Source organism: Lutra lutra, chromosome 8 (genome assembly GCF_902655055.1).
Source record: "Lutra lutra chromosome 8, mLutLut1.2, whole genome shotgun sequence".
NCBI classification, from domain to species: domain Eukaryota; kingdom Metazoa; phylum Chordata; class Mammalia; order Carnivora; family Mustelidae; genus Lutra; species Lutra lutra.
In genome coordinates, this window is record NC_062285.1 from 90772656 (window position 1) to 90789887 (window position 17232).

Consider the following 17232-nt stretch of genomic DNA (forward strand, 5'->3'; position numbering starts at 1 on the left):
CAATGAGATGTTTCTTCTCTGGTTAGGAGGCTATGGAGGGAAAATAGGTGAGAATTCTATCAATGAATTCATATAGACAGCCTTATGGGGAGCTCGCTGAAGAGTCTTTGAGACTCCAGTTATTTATGTGTAAAATGTATCCTTTGATGGACGATTCAATTGTGCTGAGTATTACTACTACTAATATTAATAACTATCATTTATTGAGTTCTTATGTTTGAAGTATAGTATTTAGCATTTTCATGCACTATTTCATATGAATCTGCTAGCAAATTATCAACATTATCCAGTGGAAATTCCAATGTCCCAATTTATGGACAAAGACATAAGTTAAGAGTATTAAGTAATTCCCCAAGATTATAGACTAAGGTACTAGGAAAGGAAAGATCCGAAACCAGCTCCATCTGGCTTCAAATTTCTGCTGCTTTGTTATACTCCTGCTATGTTATACTGCCACTGTATGAAGCAGCACTCCTAATTAACTTCTAAAATTACCCACATCACCATGGCTGGAGATGAGTCACACATGATTAACTCCAACATTTCTAATCTAATGATGATTTAAACAGTCAAAATTAAAAGGAAAATGTGAGGCTCACAAAAGCCACAGTATAGAGGGTCTGCTACAGTGCAGTAAACAAATATGGACAATGGAATTAAGTAATCTGGTTTAAATGCACAGTCCTCCACAAATTTAATGTGACTTATTCTTTTGAGTTTCAGTTTCCCTATCTGAAGAGTGAATACAAATGCCTCTCCTCTAATGCTCATAGAAAATAAAGTTTTCCCTTTCATAAATTACCTAGTGAAACATCCTGAAATCCTAGCAGAATCACCACTTTCCCCACCTGCAATAGGCATAACCCAAGAATTTGCGTCAGCCAACTTCCCCGTATGAAGCAAACCTCTTCTTCCTCCTACCAATGATTGAGTCATTCTTCTATTAGATAGCAGTAGCTATTTAAACACTCCAAATTTTTACTTTGCAGAAGTCCTTGACTGCTTCCTCTCTCATTCTTGGAATGAATTCAGAAATGACTTTTGATGACTTCAAGAACAAGACTATGAAGGATCAACCTGATCAGGAGCCAAATGGAAAGAAAGCTAAAGGTACTAGGGGTGGGTGAATGAGCACAGCAAACAGAATTCTAAGATTAGCTCAAAATGTAAATTAACTGAATATAGGATTAGATAGTTGAAACGCCCAAGGATGGAAAAATATTGTAGAATTAATAACATTTACTTAAAAGAAAAACAACTCAGATACAATGGTGATAATGATGACGATGATGATGATGGCGATAACGATGACGATGATGATGATGATGAGCTGTGAATGAACTAACTTGTATGAATGATGATGTATAGATTCAGATAACTTTTATTAAACATTACCATAGTTAGGTTCTATGCTATTCACTTTACGTGCATTATTTCTCTGAATCAGCATTTATAGCAGACATCCAAGTTAACAGGAGTCATTGTTTGTTCATTCATTCATTCATTCTTCATGTTGTAAATATTGAGTGCCCGAATTTCACTACAATTATGAAGCTAAATCTCTCAGAACCTGATTAGATCAGTCACCTACTGAAAATAATCCAATTGCTTTCTGATCAGAAAATCACTAATGGGAACAGGTTGGATTAATGGTCTCTACCTACGGAAGAAATGGGACAAAGGGTGTCCTTTAGAAAATGGGGGTTGCACCTTTCCTGCACGGGTGGGAAGTTGTGATTTGCTTCTAAAAATTCAGGAGTTTCTACACTCAGAGTGGTAGGCATACACTTATAGTATAGAATGAATATTGACCAGAGGGAATACTGGTTGACAGATTTACACAAATATCTACCCTCAAGCTAGAATTCTAAGCAAGAGACACAACTATTCTCTACTTTTCTGCCAGCTTGCTATGTACACTCCAGGAGCTTAATGCCTTTTTATTTATTTATTTATTATTTTTAAAGATTTTTTATTTTTATTTATTTGAGAGGTAGAGATCACAGGTAGGCAGCGAGGCAGGCAGAGAGAGAGAGGAGGAAGCGGGTTCCCTGCTGAGCAGAGAGCCATGTGGGGCTCTATCCCAGGACCCTGGGATCATGACCTGAGCCGAAGCCAGAGGCTTTAACCCACTGAGCCACCCAGGCGCCCCAACTTAATGACTTTTAAATCAGTGAATGAACTGTTTTCTTCCTGTTAAAATTTCTATTTTTCTGTCTCTTCTCTAGAGTCTAACAGAAGGCTTTTGACTCTGTGAATATATTTGACCATTGATTGATTTAGATCATTACACATTTGCACTAGAAAGTTTGTGATGTAACGTTCCAAGCTATGTAGCGGATTAAAGTGGATTAAAGACCTCTGTTTGGATCTTAACATCAGTGTCATCTTAAGCAATTCACTGAGACTTTGGGGTTTCCTTATCTGCATGTAGAGGATAACACTACCAGTACTCTATTTGTTTATTGTACAGGGTGAGGAGTTCATATAGATTATATGAAATATTTTCCTATTGAACCAAAATATCTGTGCTTTTGTAGTGGTGGAGCTGTGAGCTATAGGACTTATTGTTTCTATAATAATGGTGAACTTTTATAACAACAAGAGCCATAGCTGGTGTAAGTATAGGACATGACATTAATGAGTCAAATGAATATTGAAGTTTAATCCCTACTTTTCTTCAGTCAATAACCTCAGTTCTAAGATTGTAATTTTAGTGGAATAAAATTTGAAAACACAAAATTAAATTCTTTGAGGTGATCTGTTGATTAACTAAAGCTTATTTTCTTGGTGTCTGACATTCTTCTATGGTATACTGCTTATAAACATATTGTGTATGAAGTGTGTGTGTGTGTGTGTGTGTGTGTGTGCATTGACATGGTCTCTATTAAAAGTACCAGGCTGTCTGTTCTTTGGATGAAGTTGATCCAGCCAAGCTGGACTGAGAGTTTCTTAGAGAGTCATTATGGTAGAAGTAGATAAAGTATAAGCTTAAGAATCAGATACTTAATATCACATATCTGATACTGAATTCTGGCTCTTAAATTGTGTCAGTTGTGTAACCAAGAGCAAATTAATTAAATTCTGTCTATATTTTTCATCTGAAAGTCATGGACAATGAATTATATGCAGAGCCTTGGGAGGACTAGTAAGGTAAGAAATGCAAAGTACAAGGTATAGTTCAAAGAATTGTTTGATGACTTGCTTCCATCTTTTATGTCTTTCTGATCTATCCTCTGTCACTCTAGGTCTTCATTTCTTTCTTCTCGGTGGTGGTGGTGCCCTATGGGCTGTGACCCTGGGGATCCTTTGCTTGGGATTACTGGTAACCCTTACTATACTGACCATGCAATGTAAGTACGGGAGAGAGGGAAAAAGGGAGAACTTACAAACATGGTTTATTAATCGGTTCATAATAAACTATAAACAAACTCAATTCAGATACATTTTAGGCAAACTTTTTAGAATGAGTGGGAACATGAATAAGTACATTGTGCTTGTCCCTCAAATTGACCGGGACATGGACTTAAGATTATTAATGGTAGGTTTTTTGTTGTTGTTGTTATAACTTAATGGACAAAGTCTGTTTAAATCCTGGAATGATGAAAAAGAAAATAATTTGAAACTCCTAAGCCACAAGATCCCCTGAGAGACCCGAAAGGAAAAGGAATGTTATATAGTTCACATTGAGGTTGTTGTTGTTGTTGTTATTGTTTTCTTGAGAGAGAGATCCCATGGGGGGAGGAGCAGAGGGAGAAGGAGAGAGAGGATCTCAAGCAGACTCCATGTTGAGCACAGAGCCTGACATAGGCCTTGATCTGACCACCCTGAGATCACGACTGAGCTGAAATCAAGAGTCAGTTACTTAACCTACTGAGCCACCCAGGCACCCCTACATTGAATTTTAATAGAGATGATTAAATACCAATTTAAAGAAATACCCTATCAATAAATGAGACATTTAAAATAACTGTAATTCAAATTTATATATGGCCACTTAGAAAAGAGGATGTTGAGAGGAAAAGAAGTGATAAGAAGAAGTGGCCATGAAGGAATGAAAATGATATTGATCATCATATAATCTGCCTGTGTATTCAGGTTGTAGATCTGAGTTCTTTTGTCCATCTAGAATCTAGATGATTAAGGCCTTTGAAGTGCTATTTGATTCTCAGTTGTTGGTTAAAGTCACCAACCGTTTATTTTTTTCAATCTGTTAACACTTAGGGCTTTCCCTAACAACTAGGAGAAGTGCACTTGACTCAGTGGTGGTGATTGGATGAGTCTTCCCATGAGAAGAATCACTTTAAAACAGTCTCAGATCCAGCCTTCAAGCCAAAGGGTCTGTTTTGTACTCAACCATCAAGCTTCTAGAACTGAGACATTTGACTCTTAATATTAGTTGCCTGCCGGGTTTCACAAACTTCATTTCATCCCCATTCTTCCTAAATGTACTGTGGAAAAAAAAAAAAGAAACAAAAAATTCTTGAAATTGTTATGACATAGCAACTTAAAATAATTCTGTGGGAGGGTGTCTCAAAAAGGGGTGTCACAGCTTTTAAATAAAATTAGGAAGTCTGGAGTTGTAGAGAGTTAGCAGAGGAATAAAACACAAATAGAGTAAGTCATTGATGACAACTATTACTAATCACTGAGTCTGGTTGGCATCTATTTCAGATTGTCTGCATTTTATTTATGCCATTGACATACCTTTATTTTATGATTGCTTTTAAACTTGTCTGGAACCATCAGTAACAAGCAAAATCCTTGTTGTTGTTTTAATCAAATGTGCCTGTGACAGTTACTGACATTAAAAAAATATAGTACAGGAATATCAATAACTTTTAAATCCATAATTTTTGAGTAATTTTCCAGCAGTTTATCGTTGTCAAAATGGATTATTTGATTTGATTCTTCGATTTCCTCAAAATCCAGTGGAGGGATTTTTATTCAGGATTGGTAATGGAGTTCTTATTTCAGCTGTCATTTAGTATTACAGGTGTCTGATCGCCTAAAGCAACAGCAAGCAAACCTCACTAACCAGGAAATGATACTGGAGGGACAGATCTTAGCACAGCGCCAGACAGAAAAAGCTTCCCAGGAGTCAGAAAGGGAACTCAAAAAAAAGATAGAAACCCTTACCCAGAAGCTGGATGAAAATTTCAAAAAACAGATGGAACTTCATCAGCAGAACCTGAATCTCCAAGAGGCTCTGAGGAAAGCAGCAAACTTTTCAGGTATGAGGGATGGAGAGGTGAAAAGAAGTAGTGGAAACTGCTCTGTTTATACTTAACTGTGTTTTGAAAATGTCTCTAGGCACAAAATTGACATATCGACATATATTCATAATGTATGACACCAGAAGTTCTCTATTTTTATCATCCTCACCCTTCCCTCTGCTAAATTCTTGAGATACCTGATTTAATTAAGTGCAGTTTTTTGGCAGATTTAAATTTTCTTTTCTCATAAGAACCTCTTCTTTATTTTTAAAATCTAGATTTGAGATTTTTCTGGAAGAATTCTTCTGCCCTTACCCTTTGACATCAATTCTTATTTCCTTCTCTTCCAATATCTTAATCATTGATTTCTTTCCCTATGGGTCTCCTTTGTCTCTGGGAAGGTCTACATTAATTTTATTCTGTAACCCTATTTCTTAAAGTATACAACAATCAATTTAAATAAAATGAATGGAGGTAGGCTGACTTGGAAGTGTTGGGTAGATACTTTAGGTAAGAAAAAAATATAAAGAGCCCAGGAAGTCAGTTTATATAAGAATTAAGTTAATCTTAATCTAGGAGGCAGGTAGAAATACTAGCATCTATAAGAAGGGGATGATGATGTGAACTCTGATGTTATTACAGTGTTATCTGTGTCATTTAGTCTTGGACAACATGTGATTAAATCAGGTATATGCTTTTCATCACAGGGAGATTTAAGGGATATGAGATGGAATTATTCTCAAAGATGCATTGTTTTCTTGGCAGTGTATGAATGAGTACCCTATTCTCAGCATTAGTAACTAATTGCCACTAATAAGCAGAGATTTCTCCAATTCTTGCTTGCACATCTCACTTGATCTGAACTATGCAATTTCTTTGAAAACAGATTATATAGTAACAGTTCACAAATACCCCAGGTCTTTATTTTATAGAGGAAAAAATTGATAGCCAGAGAAGTTAAGTGGTGATAATATGATAGTTTTCTTTCTTTCTTTCTTTTTAAAGATTTTATTTATTTTTTTGACAGAGAGATCACAAGTAGGCAGAGAAGCAGGCAGAGAGAGAGAGAGAGAGAGAGAGAGGAGGAAGCACGCTCCCTGCCGAGCAGAGAGCCAGATGCAAGACTCGATCCCAGGACCCTGAGATCATGGCCTGAGCTAAAGGCAGAGGCTTAACCTGAGCCACCCAGACGCCCCTGTAGTTTTTCTTTTTTAAAATAAAGTTTTGGAGTTAATAAATCCCTTCAATATTTATAGGGTTATTTAAATTTCCAAAAGAAGCAGAGATTTTTAGACAAACTGACCTTTAGCAAGTATCAAACCTGTATTTAATGTCTTTATTAAGGAGAGAGCTATTGAGGAAACCAAAAAATGTGGTGTCTCTAAGAAGGTATAAAGGAGGGAGCCTAATCTAGCAAAGATAGGAATCTTCATATAAACAGACATAGCTACATACCAACCAATGATTTATTCCCCCGATGGGCTGTTAAACAGGTTTTTTTAAAATTTATTTTTTTATCAGTTTTATGAGATTACATCTACGTCAGGACCATCCAGAACCATCTCCCAGAGATTCCAGGCATGGGCAACCAATCAAAAATATTAAGTAATGTTTTTCACTGGTAGACGTCCCAGGTAACATGTTCCATTCCTTGACAGTGTCAGATAAAGGCCAATTTAGAGATAGCAGATAAAGTACTGCTTTTCATCAAGCAGCTTTGAGAAGTTTCTCAAAAATATTAATAATAAAATACTGCATAGGAAAAAAACAGACCGGTTTCCTTAAGTTTGAGACAAGTTTTATCTTTCTTACTAACAAGTCTGTAGTCCACAGTGTAGATATGAAGAGAGAAGATTCTGAAAAGTTACCAAACAAGTGGTTTGCAGAAGGTCGTCTAGCTAGAAAGGCGTGGAGTCTTCAGTCAGGGACTTTATGTTCAGGACAGAAATTAGTGGTGGCTGTCAGTCTTTGGTTGACAACATTATCACTATGGCAGCTTTTTAAAAATGGCGGTTTCCAGGTTTACCCCTAGATTCTGTATCAAAACATCTTGAAGGGCCCCAAAAGATATTTCCTCAATTGATTCAAACTCAGAAGTTTGAGAGGCAGTGCCTGTCGTGATTAAACACATGGATACGAGAGCAAGCCTGCCAAGGTTCATGGTCCCCTTTATCTGCCAGATGAAGAAAATGAATGGAATTTATTTCATCCTGTTGTTAGGAGGATTAAATGTGTTAATGTGTGAAAAGTACTGCCAACCTAGTGCTATTATGTTCCTTAAAAAAAATAATAATAAAAAGGACCCTAGGCTGGCTCAGTCTATAAAGGATGCGATTCTTAATCTTGGGGATATGAGTTTGAGCCCCACCTTGGGGACTTGGATGTGTTTACTTAAAACAAGTTTTTTTTTTTTTTTTAATTAAAAGAAACATAGGTAGTTTGAATACCACATATGCTATGTATTGGACAACACATGCCTAGGAACAGGAAACACAACATTTAAGCATAAATTCATTATTTGAAAACCTGAAGTATTAAAATGCATAAATGTATCTTTTTAAAAAGATTTTCTTTCTTTTTATTTTTTATTTTTATTATTATTATTTTTTTTTTTATTTTAAAGAGAGAAAGTGCACACACTTTGTGAGGGGGAGAAGGGCAGAGGGAAGAGAATCCAGAAGCAGACTGTGTTGAGCACAGAGCCCAAGAGGCATTATCCTACTCTGAGATCATGACCTGAGCCAAAATCAAGAGTTGGTCACTTAACCTATTGAGCCATCCAGGCACCCTGGATTTTATTTCTAATTAACTTCTATACCCAGTATGGGCCTCCACACCAAGACTAAGATTGCATGTTTCACTGAGTGAGTCAGCTCCGTACCCGGAGCATATCTTCTTAATAGCAGTGTAACTATTAATGGATCCATTCCCTGAGCTCTTACTTCCATTCTTCCAAACATAATTATAAAAAATAGGTCACATTCTACAGTTATGTCTCAGCTCAAATTTTGCTTTGGAACAGCCTTATTTTTCATTTAATTTACTTAAATCAGGATACTTTAAGAGAAATAAAGACTATGGATCTATTGAGGTCTTTGAAGACTGGACATAATTCTAATTTTTTTAAAAGATTTTATTTATTTATTTGACAGAGAGAACACACAGAGAGAAGGAGAACAAGCAGGGGAGTGAGAGAGGGAGAAGCAGGCTTCCCGTGGAGTAGGAAGCCCAATGCCAGGCTCGATTCCAGGATCCTAGGATCATGACCTGAGCCAAAGGCAGATGCTTAAGGACTGAGCCACCCAGCCCACCCCCCCCATTCTAATTAAGAGAGATGATTTGCACGTGACAGTCCTGAGGGGAAAATTGATTCAAGAATTGTAGAAATATTTTTACTCAGACATCACTCACTGATCAGATATGCTACACTTCCTAGGTCCTTGTCCCCAAGACTGGCTCTGGCATGAAGAAACTGTTACCGATTTTCCTCTGGCCCATTTAATTGGGAAAAAAGCCAGGAGAACTGCTTGTCTTTGGATGCCCAGATGCTGAAAATTAATAGCACAGATGATTTGGTGAGTTTTTATGGTGGTACGTTGGGCTGAAGTGGTGCATTATAGGGAAATAAATCGGGTTTACTCCCTTGGCAGAGGAGCACATGTTTGAGAATCAAATTACTTATTTTCTAGCCTCATCTGGCTAATGACTGCATGACCTCGGATAGAGAGCTTACATAGTATCTCTAGGCTTCAGTAAATAGGTCTGTAAAACCATGGAAAGGATGTCGAAGATCTCTTTTGGTTCTTTGGTTTTGTGAATCTAATGTAAAATGACCACACTGACTTTATCATCACTTTAGATAAACATTCCTCCCCACAGGAATTCATCCGGCAAGCGAGTGCCCATTCCAATTTTCCGTTCTGGATGGGTTGTCTCTGAGGAAACCCAGCAGCTCATGGCTCTGGGAACGGCTCTCCTTTGATGCCCCACTTGTAAGTTTCCTATTTTTTGCTGAACGTGTTAGTGACGTTGCTTCCACATTCCACATAATGTCCTCTTCTTGTCAGGGAGAAGCTTGGGGGAAATTCAGGAACATCTCCTTCTCCACCTCTGTCAGACAAGGACTTGCCCGTTTAGCCATTCAGACCTTCTCTCCAGTTTATCTTCCCACATTCATTACTGATCTGCAGCTTTAAGACAAGGCTAAATTTCTGACACAAGGTGGCAGTAAATTTACCCCCCCCCCCCCCCCCCCCCCCCCCCCCCCCCCCCCCGCCATCTGCAGGTTCAGACTCCAGGGTCCTGTTTCCCAGATCTATCCTTCAGGCAGTTGTGCCTATCTACAAAGAGGAGCTGTTTTTGCTGACAACTGCATTTTAACGGCATTCAGTATATGTCAGAAGAAGGCGAATCTATTGAGACCACAGTGAATTCAAAGACTCTGGAAGAAGGAGGAAGGAGAATTCTCTTCTGGAATTTAAGTTGTTCTTCGATTAATGAGGTGCAAACTATGAGAGGCCCGAGAACTGCTTGTTATTAGCTGACGGCAGAACTCCTTAGCAGAGACTGGGCTTTCGGCTGCCTAGCACTTTGATATCAGAAATTTTAATTCCATCTTTCTCTCTTTCTGTGTTTCTCACCTAGCTTGTCCCAAGTCTCCCTGCCTTCCCTTTTTTTTATTTTAAAGTCTTACTCCTCTTCAATCCTCTACCTCAGTACCATCTTCCCCTCACCTTCTTAAACCACATAGAAGATGGAACATGGAGAACTTGCCCACCTGGTGGATGCATGGAAAAATGCATGCAAACACAGCCCGAGAAGAAACAGAAAAGGGGAAAAGGCCATGCTGGAATCCAGAAACTTGGGTTCTCAATGTTAAAATCTACCACTTGTTGGTCTTTTAAATTGTGATCTTTCTCTGGATTCCACTAGATACACACATGCACACACAACACCCCCTCCCCCACATCATCACATTTTGGGGCATTTGCGATGTCCCAGGAGGTAATTACAAATTGAATGATCTTTTCAGTGAATTAATCACAATTCATTATTGGTTTCGAAATCTGTAATTATTTTTTTCATCCTTTATCAAAGGACAGCTTAATCTCTTTAATCCTTCAGAATAGTTTTGTTAGAAACATGGGGCCTGAGGTAAAAATAATAGATTTTATTTTTCCTTAACCAAACACCATTTGTAAATGAGCTCTTCCCAACTCTGTGTGTTAGTGCAGAAACACACAGGACAAAAATAAGATACTCAACTAAAAACAAACTGAGCCAGGTATGGAAATATAGCTGAATAGAAACAGGTGGAATCAGAAGTATTCCTTCTATTTTCAGTGTTTTTATTCCCTTGCTACCTTCCTTCACAGGTTCTTTTCCTTTTTAAAGGAAGCCTTTCCATTTTACTGTACATAATCCAGCACCAACTTTATAAAAAAAAAACAAAAATTGTATCATTCCTAGGAAGACAAGATATTTTCCTTTCTTAGCACATTTATTGATGTTTAATAGGCATATAACAAACTGAACATGTTTGAATTACACAATAATCTTCGTATGTGTGAACATGTTCCCTTGAAATCGTTGCCACAATTAAGATAGTGAACATTTCCATCCCTCCTGTTTTTATCATCCCCTTCCCCGATACCTTCTCCTCAGACAACCACCAGCTAGCTTTCAGATTATGTTTTGTAGCATTTTATATGAATGGAGTCAAACAGCATGCCTTTTTGTTTATTTTTGGTCTAGTTCCTTTCAGTTAGCATAACCATTTTGGGATTCATTCATCTTGTTGCTTGCATCAATTTTTCATTCCTTTTAAATGTTGAGTATTACTCCCTTGTATGATTATACCCCAATCTGTTGATAAATGACCTGTTGATGTCCATTTGGGTTGTTTTCAGTATTTGTCTATTGCAAATAAAGGTGCTATAAACATTTGTGTACAAGTCTTCGTTTGTACATAGAATTTCTCTTCTCTTGGGTAAATGCTTGGGAGTTTAATGTCAGGATGACTCAGTAGGTGTATGTTCAGCTGAGACATTGCCAAGCTATTTACCAAAGTTGTACCATTTGGTATTCATAACAGCAATGTATGAATGTTCCAATTCCATCTACCCTTGCTAACACTTGGTATGGTCAGTCTTGTAATTGGTGCTATATTACTGTGGTTTAAATTGCATTTCCTAAATGAAAAATCATCTTGAGGTCTTTTTATTTGCTTATATTGCTTATTTATTATCTACATATTTTCTTTGATAACGTTAATACAAATCTTCAGAGAAGTTTTAAGGGTTTTTTTTTTTTTATTGTTACATTTTGAGAACCCTTTGTATATGCTGGGTAAAAGTCCTAAATTTATCAGATTTCATTTTGATCGTTTTTTTTGTTTTTCAGTTTATGGCTTGACTTTAATTCTCTGGAAAAGCAGTTTTAAATTTTGATGAAGTCCATCTTTGTGTTTTTACTGGCGTTTCTAAGAACTTGTTACCACACTCAAAGTGACAAAATTTTCTCCTGTGTTTCCTCCTAGACATTTTATAGTTTCAGGTTTTACATGGAAATCTATAGCTTATTTTGGGTTAGTTTGTGAGTCACGTATTAAAGTGCTCTCTCTCTCTCTTTCTATTATTATTATTTGCACATAAATACTCAACCGATTTAGCAGCATTTGTTGAAAAGACTACATTCGCTACATTGCCTTTGTGCTTTTGTCAACAATTACTTATGTGGATGGGTCGATTTCTGTCTCTCTATTCTGTTCTGTTGACTTACTTAATAGATTTTTACAACACCACTGTGAATATCAGTTTCTCGAAATCATGTAACCCTTCACGGTAACCCTTCAATGTTGTTCTTTTTCAAAGCTGTGTCAATTAATCTACATCTTTGTATTTTCATGTTAACTTTTGAATTGGCTTGTCAATTTCTTAAACCTAACAAACAAACAAACAAACAAATCCTGTTGAAATTTTGAATGTGATTGCATTGACCTTATTAGAAAAATGTGGGCAAAACTGAAATTTTAAAAATACTGATTTGTTCAACTCATAAACAAGGTATAGCTCTCCATTTACTTGTGTTCTTCTAATTTCTTTAAGCAAGGTTTTGCAATTTTTTCTGTATAGATGTTTTACATATTTTCTTAGATTATCAGCATATATTCATATTTTTGATGCTACTAGAGATGGCATTGTCATCATTTGTAATTTTAATCTCCAAATGTCTCTTGATAGTATATAGAATTACAATAAAATTTTTTTATACCAACATAGATCTTGAAACACTTATTTTTCTAATAATTTGTATGTGGTGTGTGTGTAGGTGTATTCCATGGATTTTTACATAGATAATCATGTCATCTATAAATAAAAGCATTTTTATTTCTTCCTTCCTGGATGATTTTATTTCTTTTCCTTGCTAGATTTCATATACTAAATAGACCCTCTAGCAAGCATTGAAAGAATGTGGTGAAAGAGTATGTCCTTATTTTGTTCTTGATCTTGGAAGAAATCCGTGTTAATACCATTAAGTATGCTGTTAACTGTATATTTTTCTTAGATACTCTTTATTCATTTGAAAAAGTTCCCTTTTATTCCTAGAATACTGAGAGATTTTTATCAGGAATGGGTATTGATTGTCTACATCAGCTTTTTCTACATCTATTGAGATGATCGATATTTAGTTTTTTTCTTTTTAATTTTTTAACATGATGAATTACATTGAATAATTATAAAAGGGTAAACCAACCTTGGTTCTTGGAATTTATTATCATTTAATATATTGGTGGATTAATTCTGCTAAACTTTGGTTTAGAATTTTTGCAAGTGTGTTAATGAAGAATATTGATTGTAATTTGCTTTTCGTGTAGTGGCTTTGTCTGGTTTATGTTTTAGAGCAGTACTCCTCAATGTCAATTTCTGGAAGGTTTTTGTGGAACTGGTACTATTGTTCTTTAAGTGTTTGATATAGTTTATCACTGAAGTCATCTGGACATAGGTTTCTTTTTTTTTTATAAGATTTTTAACAATAGATTCAGTTTCATGGATGTAATATCATTTAAAGAATTCTTTCTTGAGTGTCGTTTGTTGGGCATTAGTGTCTTTCAAAGAATTCGTCCACTTTATTAAATATTTAATTTCTTAACCTACATTTTTCTTTGTATTTCTTTTCTTTTTTTTTTTTAAAGATTTTATTTATTTATTTGTCAGAGAGAGCGAGGGAGAGAGAGCGAGCACAGGCAGACAGAATGGCAGGCAGAGGCAGAGGGAGAAGCAGGTTCCTTGACGAGCAAGGAGCCCGATGCGGGACTCGATCCCAGGACGCTGGGATCATGACCCGAGCTGAAGGCAGCTGCTTAACCAACTGAGCCACCCAGGCGTCCCTTCTTTGTATTTTCTTATTGTCATTTAATATCTCTAGAAATTTGTATTAATGCAACTTCTCTCATTCCTGATACTGTTCATTTTTGTCTTTTGTTTTTAAATTAGTTTGGTTTAGAAGAAAAGTTCATTTTTCTTCTTGATGAAACTCTTTTCTTCATTGAAATTACTTTTTTTGTAGAAAATAAAGTCTATTACTTTTGTTTTCTATTTGTTAACTTCAGCTTCAATGATTTTTTCTTTCTTTCTACTTAATTATGTTTTAGTTTGCTCTTCTAGTTATAATTTCTTAAGATAAAAGCTCAGTTCATTGATTTCGGAGTTTTTCTTTTTTTAAATATATCTGTGCTGTGCTTTATGTTTCCCCTTTAGCACTAACTGTAGTGGTATGCAACAAATTCTGGTTTATTTTTCATATTTATTCAGTTCAAATACTTCCCCAATTTCCCATTAGTTTCTTGTCTCATAACGCCCTTGGGAGCTTCCTGTTTTTGGTTGAAATCTGAAACAGCCTCATCTCCCTTACTGAGAGGGCAAGAGGGGGACAAAAGACAGGCAGGCTACTAGGTGGAAGGTTTAATAAGCAAAGGGAACTTACATACAAGGCCTGTCTCAGGTGGCAGCAAGACTAGTTAATCCCCTACCCACCCTCCAAATATTAAAAATTTATACAGAAGCCTTAACTAGGCTCAACCATGCACACTAGGTAGGTGTTCTCATCACATCACTGTCTCAAATCCTTGGAGCAGCTCCTGGGAGCAGGAAAGGCAAACAGAACCCACATTTGATTTGATTTTTTTTTTTTTTTTTTTGATAGAGATCACAAGTAGGAAGAGAGACAGGCAGAGAGAGAGGGGGAAGCAGACTTTCTGCTGAACAGAGAGCCCAATGCTGGGCTCTATCCCAGGACCCTGAGATCATGACCTGAGCTGAAGGCAGAGGCTTAACCCACTGAGCCACCCAGGTGACCCAGAACGTACATTTGAAAGACAGGGAAGGGTATGAGGAACTACACATTGCTGGTCCAGCTCACAGGTCAGTTGAAGGTCATGCCTTTTCCATGACCTTCCCCAAAACTCCATCCTTTATGACTATCTCTTATCTTATAATCTCACATACTTCCTTCTTCTACAGTGTGCCCTGAGCAGTCAGCAAGGGGTTTCACCAGCATGAAGGTGGCTCCTTTGGTGGCCCTCTGGCTGTCCTGGAGGCAGATGCCACAGCAATAACACAGGTACATGTAAGAGAAAGCAATGAGTCCAAAATCAGTGACACATTTTTTTTTTTTTTTAACCAAGCAACCAAGATCCCAACCACTGTTTATTAAGTCCCCTGCGCTGGGAGTTGGATCATTTAGGGCATTTCCTTTATCATTCTGTGACTTAATAAAGATAATACATTAGCAGATGTATTAGGTATGAACACATAAGATTCTGTTTGGATAATGGCACGGGTGCCTCCTTGAGACATAGGGATAATGTCTAAGGCCATTCTATTTTTTTGAAGACTCTCATTAGAGTCATTTTGGCATTCAGTAAGAACAGGCTGTGTTGACTATCATTTAAGGCTTGTTGGGTGAATTTAGTAAGGGCTTCTCTGTGTTCCATAACCTCCTCTAAACCAATGGGGAGCAAAGATAGCAGCCAAATAAGAAACCAGTAGAAAACAGAATGTGCCCACCTGGCTTGAGGAGAGGAAGGTTGGCAGTTTTAGGAACCTGACCTGGTTGTACATACCTCTGCAGGAGGCAGCACTGCCAGGCATGAGGAGATGGCCTGGGGACAGGATATGTCAGACCAGAACCCCTATCTTCTCCTCTCTTTTAGTGATGTGTGTTATATTCCATGTATATATTTCAACATGGTCCATCTTACATCAGGACAACAGAATTTCAGTGGAGATTGAATAATTTCCCCTCACCCAGAGGGTGCAAATAGCTCACTCATCTTGGGGGATATACCATGGCGAATTCCAGGAGATAATTTTTTTTTTTTTCCCCCAGTCATAACATGGCTTTGTTCTCTCAACAGCATGGAACATTGATCCTCAGTGAGAATCAGGTCAATGGCTGTTTCCCAAGACTTCCATACATCTATGGTATTTGTGCCTCAGCCAGGGTCCCCAGTCTGGCATGTGGGGTGACAGGCCCTACTGGTTGATCATTCAAATTTATTAAAGCCTGGGATAGTACTTTAGTCCACTCAGTCGAGGTGGTTTTACCTGTTAATTAATCTGCTGTTTCAATATTTCATTTTTCCTTTCTACCAACCCTGCTGCTTGCCATTTATAGAGAACATGGAACAGCCAATGTCAATTTTTTGCCCAGTCTTGTACATCATGACCTTTGAAATGTGACCCCTCACTACCATCTCTCCTAATACTCAGCTTCTCTCATCTCCTAATGGTGGTAGTCTGGTTTCCCAGTGACAGAGGAAAGCTTGGATTAGGTCAGATTCAGTGTCCACACAAACTAAGGCATACTTAGAACCCTCACTCGGAGAAAGGTGGCTAATATAATCAGTTCGTCAGTTCCTTACAGCTTGGAAACTTCAGTGGATGGTTCCAGAATCTTTCGGCAGTTGTCCTGGGCATTGTTGAAGGATACAGAGGGTGTGCTGTTACTTCATGAACCAAGTCACTGTATTTCAAGGGCAATCCAGCATCCTTGGCAATATGCCTTCCCACCAGGCACTGTGGAGGTCCCTCTTTCATTTTATTTTATTTATTTGACAGAGAGAGAAAGAGAGAGTACACAAGCAGGGGAAATGGCAGGCAGAGAGAGAGGGAGAAGTAGACTTCCCACTGAGCAGGGAGTCTGAGGCGGGGCTTGATCCCAGGATGCTGGGATCACGACCTGAGCCGAAGGCTGACACTTAACCAACTGAGCCACCCAGGTGCCCCAGTGGTCCCTCTTTCTATGCGCCCCATCTGCTGAATCTATTGAAGGGTCAGTAGTTAGGGTTTGTAACTGAGCTAGAGTATCAGCTTTCTGACGGCCAGGGGATATCCGTTCCTTGTGAGCTGGGACATGGAGGAAAGCGAAGAGTGCCACAGGCTCTTGCAGATGGACCCAAATGTCTTTCCACATATGCAGCCCCCACAAGGGTTTATGTATCATCATCCATCCCTTGGCTTCCCATTGTCCAAGTCATAGGATTAATCCCTCTGAAAACAGCCCCACTGTTAGTACAAAGGATTAATGACCAGGACTCATGAGTGATCACCAGACAAACTGCTTTGAGCTCAGTGCACTGGCTACGTGAGAGGCTCTCCCTGGAGAAACACAGGGATCACCACCACTAGGAGTTGTTGCTCTGTTGGGGTAAAATGGGTTTCTGTCCCCTTACAGAGCCAGGACCAAAATCCTAGGGGCACTCCCTATTCTGTTATCTCTGCCACAGTGCTCAACTCATCCCTTCTGGAGTCATACACACATGTAACTCAAACGGAAGCCTTGCTTGAGAGATGCCCAGAGATTTAATCTACTTAACTTGAACTTTTGCTTTTTCACTGCTGCTCTGATCTCCAGTCCCATATGTACCCTTTCTTTACCAGGTGGTATAAGGAATGGAGGCGCTGGGCCAGGTGGAGAATAAAAGTCTTCCAGAACCCCATCATCCCTACAAAGG

The 17232-nt window shown here is 38.0% G+C and overlaps 1 protein-coding gene across 1 annotated transcript; it reads left to right on the top strand.

Moving 5' to 3' along the window:
- The first annotated feature begins 988 nt into the window (after positions 1-988).
- OLR1 (oxidized low density lipoprotein receptor 1) lies at positions 989-11161 on the top strand. The gene is given in 7 exon segments (XM_047743595.1): positions 989-1110; positions 3249-3353; positions 4989-5234; positions 8653-8679; positions 8682-8791; positions 9096-9208; positions 9502-11161. Coding segments are annotated over 7 exon segments (834 nt in total). The 5' UTR covers positions 989-1022; the 3' UTR covers positions 9647-11161.
- The last annotated feature ends 6071 nt before the right edge of the window (positions 11162-17232 follow it).